We start from the raw sequence: 16,639 nt of genomic DNA on the forward strand, positions 1-16,639 counted from the left end.
GCACAGCGCGGCCGGCTCGGGGAGCCGGGGGACCAGCGCGCGAGGTCGGGGGCGCCGGGGCCGCTCCGGGCGCCAGGGCGGGGCGGAGGGCGCCAGGCCCGGGCCCTTCTGCGCGGCAAGCGCCCCGCGGCCCGGCCCAGGACGGCCGCCAGGGAGCGCTGCGGGCTCCCGCTCGCCCGCCCCCCGGTAGGCGGGGCCGCGCTCTCCCCGCAGCCGCCGCCGCAGCCGCCGCCTGGGCCGCCCCGTGTCCCCGGTGGAGCCGCCGCCGCCGCCGCCGGGAGCTCGATGCGGACGGAGCCCGGGCCGGGCCATGGGGATCCTCAGCATCACGGACCAGGTCAGCCCTCCTGTCCTTGCCCGCTTCCTCCTTCCAGGGTCCGGCGCCGCCGCCACGCGAGCCCGGGGATGTGAGGCCTAGGCTGGGCCCGAGCCCGGGGCTCCCGCGGCTCCCGCTCCGCCCCACGCCGTGCTCCCCTCAACCGAGCCGGTGTCCTTGGGGGCCTGGCGACCGGCCAACGTGCCGCGGGAGTCCCCTGCAGCCAGGACCCCAGAGCGGAGCCCCTCCAGCGACGCCCCTCATCAAACCGGGTGTCCCCCCCTTCGCCCCCACCCCTGGTTCCGCTCCGGCCCGCTCTCTGAACGCCGGTTCTTCCTGCAGCCGCCCCTGGTCCAGGCCATCTTTAGCCGAGATGTGGAGGAAGTGCGTTCCCTCCTCTCGCAGAAGGAGAACATCAATGTACTGGTGAGTTGGGATCAGGGAGGATGGGGAGCCAGTAATCTGGGCCCTGGTGTTCTGGACCCCTCCCAACCAGTGGGGCGGCTCCGTGGCTCCTTGGCTCGGATGAGGCCGCAGCTCTTTCTGCCCAGGGATGGGCGCCTGCTCTACATTTGGAGATGCAGAGCAGGTCAGGCTTGAAGCATAGACCAGTGGAGCTGAGGATGCCCAGAAACGGTGTTCTCTTCTGAACCATCAGTGTCTGCAGCGCCCCCACCCCTCCTGGAAGAAGGAGACTGCCTCACAGCCCCTTGGCCCTGACCCCCTGACTCCCTGACTCCACCCTCCCTAGGTGCTTGTTTTGACCTAGGATAGGGATTTAGGAGGCTGCAGAACCTATGGGAAGAGGTGGGGAAAGGCCTGGAGCTCTAAGACTTGGGCTGGGGTCCTTGATAGTTCACCCTCCACCACAACTGCTGCCCTTTTCTGCCTTCCCCAGGACCAAGAGAGGCGGACCCCATTGCATGCTGCTGCCTACGTAGGCGATGTCCCCATCCTCCAGTTGCTACTGATGTCAGGTGAAAGTAGGGAGCTGGAAGGTGTGGCACCTAGGGAGGGGACCTGAGGGAAGAGCCTTTTTTCTTTTCTTTTCTTTTTTTTCATATCTAAGAATTGTTCTCTGGTACTTGGTCCGGGAGAGCCTTCATCTCTATCTGTATTCCTTGGCCTGATTACTGGCTTCCTTCCCCACTTGCTGTCCACCTCCCACCAAAAGAGGAAATTATATCCCCACAGGTGCTAATGTCAATGCTAAGGACACACTGTGGCTGACCCCTCTTCATCGCGCTGCTGCTTCCCGAAATGAGGTATCGGCCTCTTCTGTCCTTTCACCCTTTCAAAGAGGATGAGTTGGTTAAAGGTGGAAGTTAAGGATGGGAGAGCCTCAGCTGTCTGCTTACAAGCTGGTCTACCCCTAGGTCAGGAGACTAGAACTTGGCCCCTCCCTCCTACCCCTGGAACTGGCTGGTAAGGGGGGCTGAGTGTTGCCAGCTGATGTGACGTCAGGGGAGAGCTTAACACTGGGCTGGCAGACTGCAGGGGGCCCTGCTGCCAGGCCTGAGTGACTCATCCGTCCCTGGGGGGCCACCTTGGAGCCTGATCCCCCTCTGCGCACTGAGATTTCTTACTTTGTGATGGAGGGATTGAGGGTAGTGATCTGTTGCGTCCCTGACCCTCAAGCAGCATGAAAGTTGACACACAGAGGTCAAACATGCCTCATCAGTTGGGTTCATCAACCCTGGGGGAGTCGGGGAAGGCGGGGAAGGAGACCTCTCTCTTGGTTCTACCGACCGTCAGTTCCCTGGCTCCAACCACCAGGGGGAGGGACTAAGGCCAATGGGAATGGGGTGGGTTGTGATTAGGATGGACCTTTTAGCCTGAGTTTTAGAGAGGAACCAGCATCTGTTTGCTTACTGAAGTAATGGAAATGATTTTGGTGCCTATGGAAGGACTGAAGGAGAGTATTAAGGGTAGCAGGAGTGTGTGTTTTTCCTAGTGAAAAGTAGCGAGGGATTGGGATCCTCTATATATGTGGATTTGCTTGGTTGGAGCTGTATGTGTGGGTGAAGATTTTCAGGGTCGGGGTTGGGGAGTGATACCGAGTGGCTTGAGGAAGAGGAAGGGACCATGCTTTCCTCAGCAACGTAGGGAAGATTTTAAACTCTCAGAAGATCCAGAAGATGGGAAGTAGGCATTGAGAGGCGTTAAGAGGCTACGTATGTTGGAAAAACGAGAAGAGACTCTGTGCTGGGGGCTTGAGGGGATGGGGCTACATGTGCCATGCTGACTGGTTCTTCCCTCCACTATTTGTTTTACCTCCTCCTTCCCCTCTGGCTTCTCTCCTGTCCCCTGCTCCGTAACAGAAGGTGCTGGGCCTGCTGCTGGCACATTCAGCAGATGTGAATGCCCGGGACAAGCTGTGGCAGACCCCGCTGCACGTGGCTGCCGCCAACCGGGCCACCAAGTGTGCTGAGGCTCTGGCACCCCTGTTGAGTAGCCTCAACGTGGCTGACAGGAGTGGGCGCAGTGCCCTGCACCACGCCGTGCATAGTGGGCATCTAGAGGTGAGGACTGCTCCAGCCCATACCCAGCCCAGTCCTGTCCCTTCCTTCCCTTCCCTTCCCACCCCACCCCACCCCACTCACCTTCCTCTGCTTCTGGGCCCTCAGGTCTGGGGAGCAGCGGCCTGGATGACTGTATAGACACTTGGGCCCAAGCACCAAAGGAATGGTTGGGTTAGATTGAAATTCTTGACTTGGACTTTGGAAGTCCAAGGTAAACTGTCTGAAGTTGCCTGGAAAATGTGTGTGTACATGCCTTTTTCTGGAGCGAGTGTCCATGTTTTTCAAAATGTGTTAGAAGATTTTTCAAAAGAATTTAAGAACCACCAGATCATATGAAGAGACTCCCTTGAGTTTCCTTCAAACTTCCAAATCTATATGGGATCTCCTTCTTACTATCTGCTTCCTCTGTTCCCTCTAGTTCTCCAAATTGTTCTGTTCAAGAACAAAGCCATGTGGCTGCCTCAGCCTTTTCAGGAACTGAGGCTTCTGCCCTTAGGTACATTGAAAGCATGAACCTGGCTCTGAACAGGTGTCTTTCATCTCCTGATACAGACGGTGAATCTGCTCCTGAACAAGGGAGCCAGCCTGAATGTCTGTGACAAAAAGGAGCGGCAGCCTCTGCACTGGGCAGCTTTTCTAGGTGAGAAAGGGTTCGTGGAAAGAGGAAGAATTTGACAGTTAGGACTTCTAAGGCACGGATGGGGGTTGCAGCCTTTGGAGAGAGGCGCTTGGGGTCTCAGTTCACCCTCCACCCCCTTGAGAGCCTTCTCGCTCTTCCTAGGGCATTTGGAGGTCCTGAAACTGCTGGTGGCACGGGGCGCTGACCTCGGCTGCAAGGACCGCAAGGGCTATGGGCTACTCCACACAGCTGCAGCCAGTGGCCAGATTGAAGTGGTGAAGTACCTGCTCCGGATGGGGGCTGAGGTCAGGGGGCCGGGCACTACGGGCAGGGAGGTGGAGGTCAGAGTCTGTGTGCGGAGACAGAAGCGTGCTGGGATGGTTGGAGTGGTTTGGGGAGGTCGGCAGGATACAGTGAGACGTGGTGAATAATGCTTGCTATAAGGAATAGGCTCAGACTGTTGAGTCAGGAACCTGGGGTGTCTCGGGCGGTTGTTGGAATTCTGGGAGTCTCTAGCCTATCTGTGCCGGCTTCCATTTTATTTAAACTGATACCTCCCTATGCCCTTACCTGCACCCCTGGAAATCCAGATCGATGAGCCCAACGCTTTTGGAAACACAGCTTTGCACATCGCCTGCTACCTGGGCCAGGATGCTGTGGCTATTGAGCTGGTGAATGCAGGAGCCAATGTCAACCAGCCGAATGACAAGGGCTTCACGCCACTGCATGTGGCTGCAGTCTCCACCAATGGCGCTCTCTGCTTGGAGCTGTTGGTCAATAACGGGGCTGATGTCAACTACCAGGTGCCTGAAGGGATGAGGCCGCAGCCTGGCTCTGGGAGTCCTGGGAGAGAAACCTGGCTTTGGGGTTCCTGACCATATCTTCCCCTCTGGATAACTCTGGGGAATTGTCCATTTGCTTTCTGGGTTGATCAGACCTTGCCAGGGACCCAGGAGAGTGTGGGCTGAGCAGATATCCCCAAGACCAGTCCGTCCTCAGAGATGTGTCCTTTCAAAGGGGGAACAGGGCCTTCTCAGTGCCTTGCACTGGAAAAAAAAAAAAAAAATTTGCCATATTTTCACAGAGCAAGGAAGGGAAAAGTCCTCTGCACATGGCTGCCATCCATGGTCGTTTCACCCGCTCCCAGATCCTCATCCAGAATGGTATGGACTCGGGAGACTTTGTGCTCTCCTCTCCCCCAGAGAACTCATCCCTAGAAGCCCCTTTGTGTCCTGATTCCACCTCCCACACCACCTTCCAGTGAGGATGGGCACCTGGAGCTCTGAGCAAGGCACCTGTGGAAATGGCCCTGGTCTGCCTGGCCCGTCCCCTAAGACTTACAAACAAGATAACACCTGTGGAAAGCTTAGCCTGGGGCATGGCACGTAACAAGCACTCCCCCGGTAGCTAGCCAGTGTGAGTGGTCTGGAGCCTAAGGTTGGCCTGAGTTCGTGTGTCTCCCCTCTCAGGCAGCGAGATTGATTGTGCCGACAAATTTGGGAACACGCCACTGCACGTGGCTGCTCGCTACGGACACGAGCTGCTCATCAGCACCCTCATGACCAATGGCGCGGATACCGCCCGGTGAGTCGGGGCCCCTCGGGTCTGTACAGGCTGCTCACGTCAAACATGGAGGCACAAAGAAGCTCGCCGAAAGGAAGCTTGCCAAACCTCGCTGTCTCCTGGGCTGCTGGGGGGCCCACAGAAAAGAGGTCTATAACTGGTCTCTCCTGGACCTAAGGACTGAGTGCCTCAACTTCTCCCCAGGCGCGGCATTCACGACATGTTCCCTCTGCACTTAGCTGTTCTCTTTGGATTCTCTGACTGTTGTCGTAAGCTTCTTTCCTCAGGTATGTGCTGACCGGTTGGGGGGTTGGGCAGGTGTGCAGGCGGGTCAGGGCCTCGCCCCACTCTGCTCAGGGCCCTCAGATGGGATCCGTGGCTGTTCTGGCCCCGCAGGTCAGCTGTACAGCATTGTGTCTTCACTCAGCAATGAGCACGTGCTTTCAGCTGGGTTTGACATCAATACGCCTGACAACCTTGGCCGCACCTGTCTTCATGCTGCTGCTTCTGGAGGGTAAGTTCTCTCCCTCCCAGGCGCTGAGAAGAGATCTGGCCAAGGGTGTGGGCCCTTCTCTGCTGCCCAGATGTCTCCCCCTGTCACAGCGGAAAGGGCTGTCCGGCGCCGTCCTTCCTCTGCCCCTCCCTGTGCCTGTGGCCTCTCCTTGAGGCTCTCGCTCTCTTAACCCTCATCCTCTTTCCTTTTAGGAACGTTGAATGTCTTAATTTGCTGTTGAGCAGTGGAGCTGACTTGAGGAGGAGAGACAAGTTTGGAAGGTGGGTCGGTACGCAGGGGCAGGCGTGGGGGATGCCGGGTAAGACAGATGGACGGTGGCGGGGACGAAGCGGGGACAGTATTACAGAGCAGCTCCGGGGCCCCGGCTCTTCCGCCCACCCTCCTTGCCTTCGCCGCAGGACGGCCCTGCACTACGCAGCCGCCAACGGCAGCTACCAGTGTGCGGTCACGCTGGTGACGGCGGGCGCGGGCGTCAACGAGGCCGACTGTAAAGGCTGCTCTCCGCTGCACTACGCCGCTGCCTCTGACACCTACAGGAGGTGAGAGCCCCCCGCTCTGCTTCTCCGCCCCACTCACTGCCCCGGGCCTCCCCCGACCTCACTGTCTGTGCTGCAGAGCCGAAGCCCACTCACCTGCCAGCCACGACGCTGAAGAGGATGAGCCGCTGAAGGAGTCCCGCAGGAAGGAGGCCTTCTTGTGAGTAGCCGGGCCGGGCCCCGGGCTCTGCCTGCCCAGCGGTGTCCGCTCGGGCCCTGGCGCTCGCCGCCGCGGCTCGCAGCTGGCCCGCTGGCGGGGCGATTGGAGCGAGCTTAGTCCCGGACCGAGTACTGTGGTCAGAACAGAAGTATGGGACCCGCTTCCTTCCTCAGGGAACGGATGGTCTTCCTGAGAGGATCAGAAGAGCTAAGCGCTCCAAGCCATTACCTATTCCATTCCGTAAGAATTAAGTGAGGATTTCCTTACTAGGTGCTAAGTACTGTGCTAGGTACCGAGGGTAAAAGATGAATTAACCCTTGGGGCGCCTGGGTGGCTCAGTCAGTTAAGCATCCGCCTCTTGAATTCGGGGCTCAGGTCAGGATCTCAGGGTCATGAAATCGAGCCCCGCGTCGAGCTCGGTGCTGGGCTTGGAGCCTGCTTGAGAATCTCTCTCTTCCTTTCTCGCTGCTCCTCCCCCTTTCCTCTCTAAAAAAAAAAAAAAAGATGAATTACCCCAAATTTCTGCCCTTTGAAACTCATAATCTGTTGGGAAATGTAAATGAAAGGGCACTTACGCGTTCTAACATAAGATGTTAACAACACAGAGAATGGTGCAGAGTACATGGGAACTCTAGACTATTTTCACAGTCTTTCTGTAAATCTACAGGTGTTCCGAAATGAAAGGATCGTTTTTTTTTAAAGAAGGATAATTACAATCGAAGGAACTCAACTGTGTGACCTTTCATAACTTAACCTCTCTGTGCCTCAATTTCCTTAACCATGGTAGGAATCAGAATAGGACCATAGGATCATAATGTGGACTGAATGGTTTCATACACATGAAGTGCTTAGAACAATGCTTGACACGTAGTAAGTGCTAAATATTACTATTACTGCTAGTACTTCTAAGCTGACCCTACTAAGAAGGGTGCCAAGGGAGTACAGAGGAAGAGGCACCTCAGGGAAAGTTGGGGAAGGCCCCATAGAGGGGAGGAGGCTGGGAGCGAGTTTGAGATGAGTAGGACTTCTTTAAATGGGTCGGAAGGAGAAGGCAGGACGTCATCGTGTCTAGAGGTGGGCAGAAAATGTTGATCAGCAGATTGATAACTGATAATTGTGCTCTAGGTTCTCTAGGAGAGCATTCCAAGGATAAAGGAAGGCATTGAAGCCAGAGTAGTTCAGGGGTGATGTGAAGGAGGTGGCAGGTCTGGAGCCAGGGTCGAATGGGCAGGAGGTAGCCTCCGTAGAGCAGAGGATGGGTGTTGGCCAGCGAGGCCTGGAGGGGCTCCCTTGCCCCTGTCCTCTGCTCTTCCCACAACCGGCTCCTCCCCAGCTGGGCCTGTCCCTGCCTCACAGTGTGCCCCTGTCCCCCAGCTGTCTGGAGTTCTTACTGGATAACGGTGCAGACCCCTCCCTGCGGGACAGGCAGGGCTACACAGCCGTGCACTATGCAGCCGCCTACGGCAACAGACAGAACCTCGAACTGGTATGTGTGGGGTCTGGCCTGGAGCAGAGGAAGCAGGGGCAGGGCACGCAGGCACCTTTGTGGATTCTGAAACCAAGGGGTGGTTGACTCAGATGTCTCTAGCTCCAGGAGCTTAGGGGATTACTGTGGGGAGGGATGGGGGATAACATCTTAGGAGTTTGAGAACCTCAGCCCCTACTTTCCTGTCCATTGCAGCTCTTGGAAATGTCCTTTAACTGCCTGGAGGATGTGGAGAGCACCATTCCAGTCAGCCCTTTGCACTTAGCTGTGAGTCCTCAGTCCTTTCCCCCTGCCTTCCTTGTCCCTCCCTGCCCCGGGCCCACACGCAGGCGGGAGCACTGTGACTCTGTCCTGGCTTCTGCCTTCTTGTGGGGATGTGGCAAGCAGGCAGTGGTCTCGGGAGGGGTGGGCATGGTGCAGGTTGAGAGCCTGAGGGGCCCGAGAACTCCTGGGGAGGACTGCCGCTGGAGTTTCCCCATTGGGCCCAAGAGCAGAGTGGGGGCAGTGTCCCAAGCTGTACTCATTGGTTTCCTGCCCCCCCCCCCCCCCGCCTCCAGGCCTACAATGGTCACTGTGAAGCCCTGAAGACACTGGCTGAGACGCTGGTGAATCTGGATGTAAGGGACCACAAGGGCCGGACCGCGCTCTTCCTGGCCACTGAGCGAGGCTCTACTGAGTGTGTGGAGGTGCTTACGGCCCATGGCGCCTCTGCACTCATCAAGGAGCGCAAACGCAAGTGGACGCCCCTGCACGCTGCTGGTTAGTACGCCTGTCATGCTCTTCCCTCCCCTTGCCACACCAGGCCTTGGAGACTGGTCCCAGATCCCTCCTGAATGGGGTTAGGGTTGGGAGTGGAGCAGGGCAAGGAGAATGGAAACTTCACGTCCTGATTCATGCCTTCCTATCTCCCAAGACTTCGGCCTGCCCCCCCAGGTCTTCCCGTCATCACCCTTGAGTCCTTTATGCTTGACCTGGCTGCCTCCTTCCCCTTGACCGTACCCTGACACAGACCCTTTACTCCTAGCTGCCTCTGGCCACACTGATTCCCTGCACTTGCTGATCGACAGTGGGGAACGAGCTGACATCACAGATGTCATGGATGCCTATGGACAGTGAGTGTGGGCCAGGGGCAGGATGCAGCTTTTCCTGTCCCTGCGGGCCCTCACCTTTCTCCTGCCCCCTCTGTAGAACCCCACTGATGCTGGCCATCATGAATGGCCACGTGGATTGTGTCCATCTGCTGCTAGAGAAAGGATCCACAGCTGATGCTGCTGACCTCCGGGGCCGCACTGCCCTCCACCGTGGGGTGAGTGACCTCCTGGGTGGGGCTGCTCACAGACAGGCCTGGACATGGGAGCACAGGACCCATCAGCAGTAGGACAGCAGATTGTCTAGCAGGTGGGCCAGTATTTTGTGCCCAGGGTCTTATTGGGCCTTACTGTGTTTGCTCCAGGATGAGTACTTGACATCCGTAGCAGATCTCCCTGATTCCCTTGCTTTGTAATCTCATACAGCCACATGCTCACTACCCAGACCCTGCTCCAGGATACCCAGACCCTTATCCTGGCCCACTGGCTAATGATGCCACTGTCTCAGGCCTTCTCCACCATCACCTGGCCTCAAGCTGTCTCCTCCTCATCCCCAGGGGATGCTTCGATCCCTTAGTCCTCCAACACTGCCATTTGTCCCCTACTCCACAGTGCCAGAATCAGCTCTTGCCATTCTGGTTGTCTGTTGGCATAGAGAGGATGGAGGCAGGAGATGCTGATTACTAACACTCAGAGTCATTGTAAAGATGAGGATGGGCGCCCTGGAAATGGTTCTCATTCTGGGGGGAGCTCCGGCGACTGGCCGTTGGGCAGGGAGTGGCCCTGCACCCTCCCTCACACCATCGCGTCACCCACAGGCAGTGACTGGCTGCGAGGACTGCCTGGCCGCCCTGCTGGACCACGATGCATTTGTGCTGTGCCGAGACTTCAAGGGCCGCACCCCCATTCACCTGGCCTCAGCCTGCGGCCACACTGCCGTGCTGCGGACCCTGCTGCAGGCCGCCCTCTCCACGGACCCCCTGGATGCTGGCGTGGATTACAGTGGATACTCGCCCATGCACTGGGCCTCCTACACTGGTGCGGGCCTGGGGCCTTGGTGGGCGCGGGAGTGGGGGTGCGGCGTGGGGGAGGGCAGAGCAGAACAGAGACTGAGGCCCCGTGGGTGTGAGGGAGGGACCCGGGTCAAGCTGGCTCTGGAAGTGGAGTGTCCAGAGATGGCACCGGACAGAGGTGGTCATTGTCCCTCTCCCCGCCCCTGCTCTTCCTTTCTCCTGCTCAGGACATGAAGATTGTCTGGAGTTGTTACTTGAACACAGCCCGTTTTCATACCTGGAGGGAAACCCCTTCACTCCTTTGCACTGTGCAGTGTAAGTCCCTTCCTCCGCCTCAGCCCCGCCTGAGGGTCTGTCTGTGACTGGGGCTTAGGACAGGCATTCCGTTCCCCTTGTTCTTCCTGCTGACCCTTTCTCTTCCCCCAGAATTAATAACCAGGACAGCACCACAGAGATGCTGCTGGGAGCTCTGGGTGCCAAGATTGTGAACAGCCGCGATGCCAAAGGACGGTGAGTGGCGGAAGGCTTAGGGAGAAGGCTCGATGGCCTCCGGCCTCTTTCCGCTCAGGCGAACAAGCTTTCCCTTTTCACTCTGCCCTGACACCCCGCCCCTCCCGCCAGGACCCCCCTTCACGCCGCTGCCTTCGCGGACAACGTATCTGGGCTCCGGCTGCTGCTGCAGCATGAAGCCGAGGTGAACGCCACGGACCACACTGGCCGCACCGCGCTCATGACGGCGGCCGAGAACGGCCAGACCGCTGCTGTGGGTGTGTAGGGGCCGGCCGTGGGGGCGGGGGCTGCCCTCTCCCCTTGGGTCTCTGCAGGATGGGGCAGCCCTGCCCGTGGCGGGGCTCAGGAAGCAGGAGGCATGTCTTTGGACAGCTCATCCTCTGCAGGTGGCCTGCAAAGTGTACGCAGGCGGGAGGGCCAGCAGCCGTGAGGATTGCTGCCCTGGACGGCAGGCGTTAGTCCTCCTCCCCCTCTCTCTTGCAGAATTTCTGCTGTATCGAGGGAAGGCAGACCTTACTGTGCTGGATGAGAACAAGAACACTGCCCTCCACTTGGCTTGTAGCAAGGTATGGTCTGGATCGGTGGTGGCGAGGGCCGCACAAGGAGCAGGGCTTGACGGGGGCGGGGCGGGGGGGTGGCTGCCCAGCTGGAGGGTGGACTGGAGTGGCCATCGGCATTGTCCAGCCTGTGCAGCTCTTTGTCCTCCCTTCCCCCTTCCCCAACTCCCGCTCTGCAGCCTGTCTGCTTCCACTCCATCTCTGTTCCTCTCCCTCAGGGCCATGAGAAATGTGCCCTCATGATCCTGGCAGAAACCCAAGACCTTGGCCTTATCAATGCTACCAACAGTGCGCTGCAGATGTGAGTGCCTGGGGAAGGGGGCTCCTGGCTGGGGGAGGCAGGTGGGTGAGGAAAGAGCCACCTGCCTTCCAGGGGTTCTCTGGAACTCAGAGTATTTGTTCAGCACTCGTGCTACTCCGGCTGGGTGTGGAAGGGCAGCGGACCCCGCTGACTTCTCGCTCCTTTTTCCTTTCTTCCAAGGCCACTCCACATTGCTGCCCGGAACGGTCTAGCTTCTGTGGTGCAGGCCCTGCTGAGTCGTGGGGCCACAGTGCTGGCTGTGGATGAAGAAGGTGGGTGGGGTCCAGAGCCCCCCGCCTCTCCCGGGTTTGGGGTCAGGGACATTCTTCAGGAGGTGACTTCTTAACCTTGCTATAAACTGGGGTTTTTTTTTCCCCAGGGGAACTCTTCAGAGCAGGGACCCAATACCAATACGCTAGTCTCTGAGGGCAGTCTGACAGAACTAGGTGGAGCCAGCAGGCTCCTCAGGAAGACCTCCCACACACCTCAGCCTCCCAGCCTTGTGTCCCCTGTGCTCTGCCCTTTACCCCACACTCTGACAGTCTGCCTGTCACCACCCCCCGCCTGGCCCTGGTCAACCTTGGATTCTGACGGCGCTGGGTGCTTGTCTGCCTCGGCTCCCCTCCTCAGATGAGAGCTCAGGGCCTGGGGGAAAGTGGGTGGGGACCTGGGGATGCAGGACCCCGTGCCTCAGTTCTCCCCCTCTGCCCTGCAGGTCACACCCCAGCGCTGGCCTGCGCCCCCAACAAAGATGTGGCAGACTGCCTGGCCTTGATCCTCTCCACCATGAAGCCTTTCCCACCCAAGGACGCCGTCAGTCCTTTCAGCTTCAGCCTGCTCAAGAACTGCGGCATTGCGGCGGCCAAGACGGTGGGTGGCTGTGGCGCCCTGCCCCACGGGGCCTCCTGCCCCTACAGCCAGGAGCGGCACGGCGCCATCGGGTTAGACGGCTGCTACTCGGAGTAGCCCCCCTTCAGTGTCCCTCCCCCTGCCGGTGGCTTGATACCTTATTCTATTTATTTAGAAAAAGTCTATACATTTAGGGCACTTTAAAGGAGAACACGACTGGGTGGGGGGGACGGAGGGGGGGGGAAGCACTGGGGAGCAGCTGCTCACCCCTTTGCCACACCATCCTGGCCTGGCAGGGGTCTGGGACTGACAGGGAGCACCCCAGGCCCTTGGCACCCCCAGGGCAACCCCTTCTGCCAAGTGTCCCCAAATGATTGCTAAATGCCTGGCTACCCTCTCTTTTACCCCATCTCTCAGTTCCCCCTTTCTGCTGCCAACTCCCCCCCCCTCCCCTCCCTTTGCCTCTCCTCTCTGCGTCCCCCTCCGCCTGCCCCTACTGCCAGGCAGATCCCTCCTCTTCTTCCATACCCATCACTGCCTCCCTGCTCGGCTGGCCCCTCCATCCCCGCAGCAGTGAGAAGCCTTAATTTCTGGTACTGTGTGAGCACTCTGGGGGTGTCCCCTCCCCCTTCAGGGGCAGCTAGTGGATGAGGGGGGAGGGTATTTAGCACTGGGGCCTGGAGCTTTCCCCCACTTCTGTACCCGTCACCCCTCAAGTTCAAATGCAGAACACTTGAAGCGGCAACTACTGTACCTGGGCCCCGATCCTGCACTCTCCCTGGCTCCTCATATGCAAATCAAGGGCTGGTTCTGCCCCCACAGCCTGCTCCTCCTCCCTGACTCCCTTCCACCCCCGGCCTGGCCCCCTAACCACGCACTTTAACCTTGCTTCTTTCTTTTAACTTCTTTTGGGAGGGCAGAGCCTGTGGCCATTCCCTCCCTGGCTCCCCTCTCCCTTAACTTTGAGGCTTGTCATGAATTTTTAAGTAAGCATTTTATCCTTTAGGGGAAGAAACAAATTAATTTCCTGCCCATTTCAAAACCACAGCCCCAGTATGTCCTGTGTGTTTCAGGCATGTGTTTGCATGTGTGGGGAGGGAAGGACCATGTTCTTCCTCCTGTGCCCCCCCCCAAACCCATAGTTCCTCTGTGCCCCCACTGTCCGTTATGTCCAAGAGTACCCACTGCCCCCAGTCACTCCTGATCTGAAGCCAAAGATGGTGGGAGGGGCAGGGCAGACTAGGGACCGTGGCTACTCGGGACCCCAGCTTCCCCTCCGGTGTGAGGATGAAGCTCTGACCTAGGGAGCGATGAATACACACGCTGAGGCTTGGTCCCTGTCCTCCCGGCCGCGGGGAGAGATGGGATTGAGCTAGGGGCTGCACTGAGAAGATCCCCAAAAGCCAAACTGGGCCAGAGTGAGGAGGGGGCAGTTTTCTCTCTAAATGTAGCATTGAATTTGGCCCTGGTCCCTTCCAACGCCCTGTCCATCCATCTCCCAGCTAAGCCTCCTGGACAGTTGGATCCACTCCCATAGCCCAGTGTTCCCTTCCTCACACTCAATACCTCAGCCAGGGGCCAAGACACAGAACTTGAATAGAGGTCATGCCCCCTCCACCCCCACAGTGCATCCTTGCCCAGTTTGGCTGCCATCAGTATTGTCCCCTGAGAACTGGACAGGCTTCGTTTACACAGTACAGGGTTCCGCCCCGCCTGGGGGAGCCCTCAGTCTCCTTCCCCCACCCACGCTTGCTTTGTTCACGACCTCACCCACTTTTCAGTTGTGTCCCCTGCAAGTCTTGCCGCCTTCGCCAAGGAGGGGCTGAGGGGAGAGGGGGGGCATCCCAGGGACCCCTCCCTCCCTACCAGATACCCTTAACCATACCTCATGCTGGTTCCCTGAAGCCTGGGGTGTTTGTCCAAGTCCTTATTTTTTTTGTTATGGTCTCTCTCTATCCCGTCTGTCTGTGTCTTGCTTCCCCCAACCCTCAGTTCCTAAACCATTTCAAAGCTTCCAAATGACCATTATTGGTGAGAAGGATTGTGCAGCTTTTAGTTTTTAGGTTTGTTTTCAAAGCCAAAGGGCCTTGCGACGCCCCTCTTGCCCACCTCCCTTCACGCCCTGTCCTCCCCTATACGACAATCAATGTGACCTCTCTTAAGGGCTGCAGCCCCCCGCCCCCAACCCTGCTGGTTCTGCAAAGCTTGCCCCTAACTTCAGCTCGCTCTCCTGAAATCTTCCCATTCCATCCCCTCCCTCTCATTTTGGTGCTGGGAATTAGGTGATGGGGGGCAGGGGGAGCAGAGCGGTGGGTCCTCCAGAGAAGACTCTCGGGGTATCAGTCGTGTTCTCCTTTATCAGGCGATGTTTGGCGATGACAGGAAGAACCTGAGTATTTGTCAGGAGCCCCATTGTTTTGCTAGATGAGATTTCTGGTGGCTGCCTCTTCCCCTGCTGCCCCTTCAGCACATGGTCAGCAGTGCTGGGGTAGGCCGGGGGGATCCTCGGCCCTCCTCGTGTGGCTGTGAGGGGGCGTGGAGGATGCGCAGCCTCCTCTCCTTATGCCAAAGGAAATCCCACACCCCACCCCGGGCTCCCCAGCCCCTAGTGTTTTTTGAAGTGTTTTGACCATTCTCATGGCCACTGCATATTTATTTTAATGTTAAGATTTTTTTTTTTTTTAAACCTCTTTGACTTAAACGGGTGTGGAGAAATAAAACAGGCAGAATGCCCCCCAATCTTAAGGGGGTAGGGTGGGGAGGAAACACCTCCTTCCCTTCGCCCTCCCTCTTCCCTCCCCCTCTCCCCACCGCAGCTCTAAAGCACTTGCTTCAAGTAATAAGCACTTTTGAGAAAAGGCCTATTTTACATGAGGACCCTGGGAGCAGCCCCAGGTCCCAGCAAAGGAGACAGAGCGAGGGCTACATAGGAGACAGGGAAACAGGCTTGTGAATCAGAGGGCGAGTTGAAAAGAGCCAGTTTTTAGTTTCTGATTTTTGGGGAGACGTTTCTGATTGGGCGGTGGCTTTGGTAGGGTTGTGTACTATCCTTCAGAAAAACAAATGGCACAAACTGTGGGTCCCAGGATGGGCCAACAGACCCGGGTCACTGCCACTGTCCAACTGAGACTGACGGGCCACCTCCCCCGCTGTGGCCCCCTGAGCCATAGGACTGCTGAAAACCACTGAATGTACAGCCCAGGTTGGGGTGGGGAGCAGCCCCTGGGGGAGGGGGCTTCTCCTTCTGTTTGGTGCTGTGGGGGGTGGGAGAGATGAGACTGAGGGACTGCCACCCCACTTAGACATGTGTTCCTTGGGGTGGAGGGGCTGAGGAGGGCCTACCTCCCTCTCCAACCCCAGCATGGCCCCTCTTCCTTCCTCATCCCTATCCGTTTTGACTGTAAGTCCAGCTCACCTTTGCCTTCAATATGTAACCAAAGGAAAACTCAATACTGTTTCCACCGCTGTCTGCCCACCCGAGCACCTTCTTACTCCCCGGACCTAGAAGGGGAGGAGAGGCTGGAGGTGGGGTGGGGGGCGTGGGGCCAGAGTGAACGGTTCTGCAGCTGTACCCCTGAAACCTCCTCTGGGGTCTTGGAAGGGACCCCGAGAGGTGAGGGTGGGCCCTGGCTGGAGGGGCTGGGAGCAGGCCCACTCTGTGTCTTGTGCACAGGAGTGTTTCTTTGTCCGGATGACTCCAGCGACTGCGCTCCAGCAGAGAGGCCCCTTCCTCCGTCCCTCTCCGCCATTTCTCCCCCTCTCCCCACACCCCGTGTTCATCCCCACCTCCCCTTCCCACCGCAAAGGAAAATAGCCTTACAGACCCTAGCCCAGAAGCCCTCCTCCTGGGGCAAACCAGTATGGGGCCCCATCCCGCCTAGTTTGAACCCTACCTTTTAAGAAGGAGGGATAAGGAGCAAAGGCAGCCCCTTCCCTTCGAATTGTGGTGGCTCCAGCCCTCCGTGGCCTTGACCCAGGTTGGGCAAGGGGCGGAGGCAAGGAATCTTTGAGGACCAAGCCCAGTGGTCTGGGAAGAGGGAGGTGGAGAGGGAAGGGCCTGACCTGGGAACTCCCTCCTCCCCCGACCCAACCCTAGAGAAGCGACCAAATCCCAGAGATGGGAGGAAGCTGGGGTGGGGAGGGTCTGTTCTATGAATTACTTGAAGGTACTGACTCCGAGGCTGCTGTTGCCCACTTAGGTGTGAGGGGGACACTGTCACTGCATTTGGGAGGGCAGGGGGTGGCGGGTGACGAGAGCATCTGCCCTTGGCCCTCGCTCGCTCCTGCTAGGCCCTTTCCCTGGGGAGCCTGGCTTTGCCCCGCTCCAGGGAAGTCGGGGAGAGCCTTCCCCTCCCATCTCCATCCCTCACTCTGGGCACCCTCTCCAATTGCACTAAAGTAGCTGTTGTGCCAGTCTTACCCCCACACCAGGGTGGGGTCTCTGCTTCCAGTCCTTTCTCCCCCGACTGCCTCCGCTCCTGTCCCGGACAATCTCCTTGTTCCCCTGTATTCCTGGATAGCTCAGCTTTGTATGTGTGTGTTTCGGGGGGGTGGGGGTGGGTTCTGGCTGCAGTGGGTTTGGTAGGGGTTTGGGAAGGGCTAGGG

General features: G+C 58.2%; 1 protein-coding gene across 2 annotated transcripts; it reads left to right on the forward strand.

The window, feature by feature from the left end:
- Nucleotides 1–214: 214 nt before the first annotated feature.
- Nucleotides 215–15,484, forward strand: ANKRD52 (ankyrin repeat domain 52). Of its 2 annotated transcripts, none has more exons than XM_035002383.1 (28): nt 215–337; nt 659–742; nt 1,215–1,293; nt 1,511–1,581; nt 2,638–2,838; nt 3,391–3,478; nt 3,620–3,762; nt 4,048–4,260; nt 4,542–4,620; nt 4,927–5,041; nt 5,225–5,307; nt 5,417–5,534; nt 5,726–5,794; nt 5,933–6,073; nt 6,150–6,230; nt 7,605–7,716; nt 7,912–7,983; nt 8,274–8,475; nt 8,741–8,828; nt 8,905–9,022; nt 9,623–9,842; nt 10,045–10,132; nt 10,244–10,327; nt 10,439–10,584; nt 10,811–10,893; nt 11,064–11,185; nt 11,366–11,457; nt 11,901–15,484. In XM_035002383.1, the coding sequence occupies exons 1-28, from the start codon at nt 311–313 to the stop codon at nt 12,149–12,151; spliced, it is 3,270 nt and encodes a 1,089-aa protein (XP_034858274.1). In that variant the 5' UTR covers nt 215–310; the 3' UTR covers nt 12,152–15,484. The 2 variants fall into 2 exon arrangements, with proteins under 2 accessions (XP_034858274.1, XP_034858275.1); XM_035002384.1 differs by having other exon boundaries at nt 11,103–11,185.
- The last annotated feature ends 1,155 nt before the right edge of the window (nt 15,485–16,639 follow it).

Source organism: Mirounga leonina, unplaced genomic scaffold, assembly GCF_011800145.1.
Source record: "Mirounga leonina isolate KUSES-001 unplaced genomic scaffold, KU_Mleo_1.0 Mir_126, whole genome shotgun sequence".
Classification (NCBI taxonomy): Eukaryota; Metazoa; Chordata; class Mammalia; order Carnivora; family Phocidae; genus Mirounga; species Mirounga leonina.

Excerpts from the sequence above, each read along its gene's own strand:
- ANKRD52 (XM_035002383.1), top strand. The coding sequence starts at position 311 with ATGGGGATCCTCAGCATCACGGACCAG. Across the intron at positions 9,843-10,044 it reads GCACTGGGCCTCCTACACTG|GACATGAAGATTGTCTGGAG; the intron begins GTGCGGGCCTGG and ends TCTCCTGCTCAG. Across the intron at positions 11,186-11,365 it reads ACCAACAGTGCGCTGCAGAT|GCCACTCCACATTGCTGCCC; the intron begins GTGAGTGCCTGG and ends CTTTCTTCCAAG.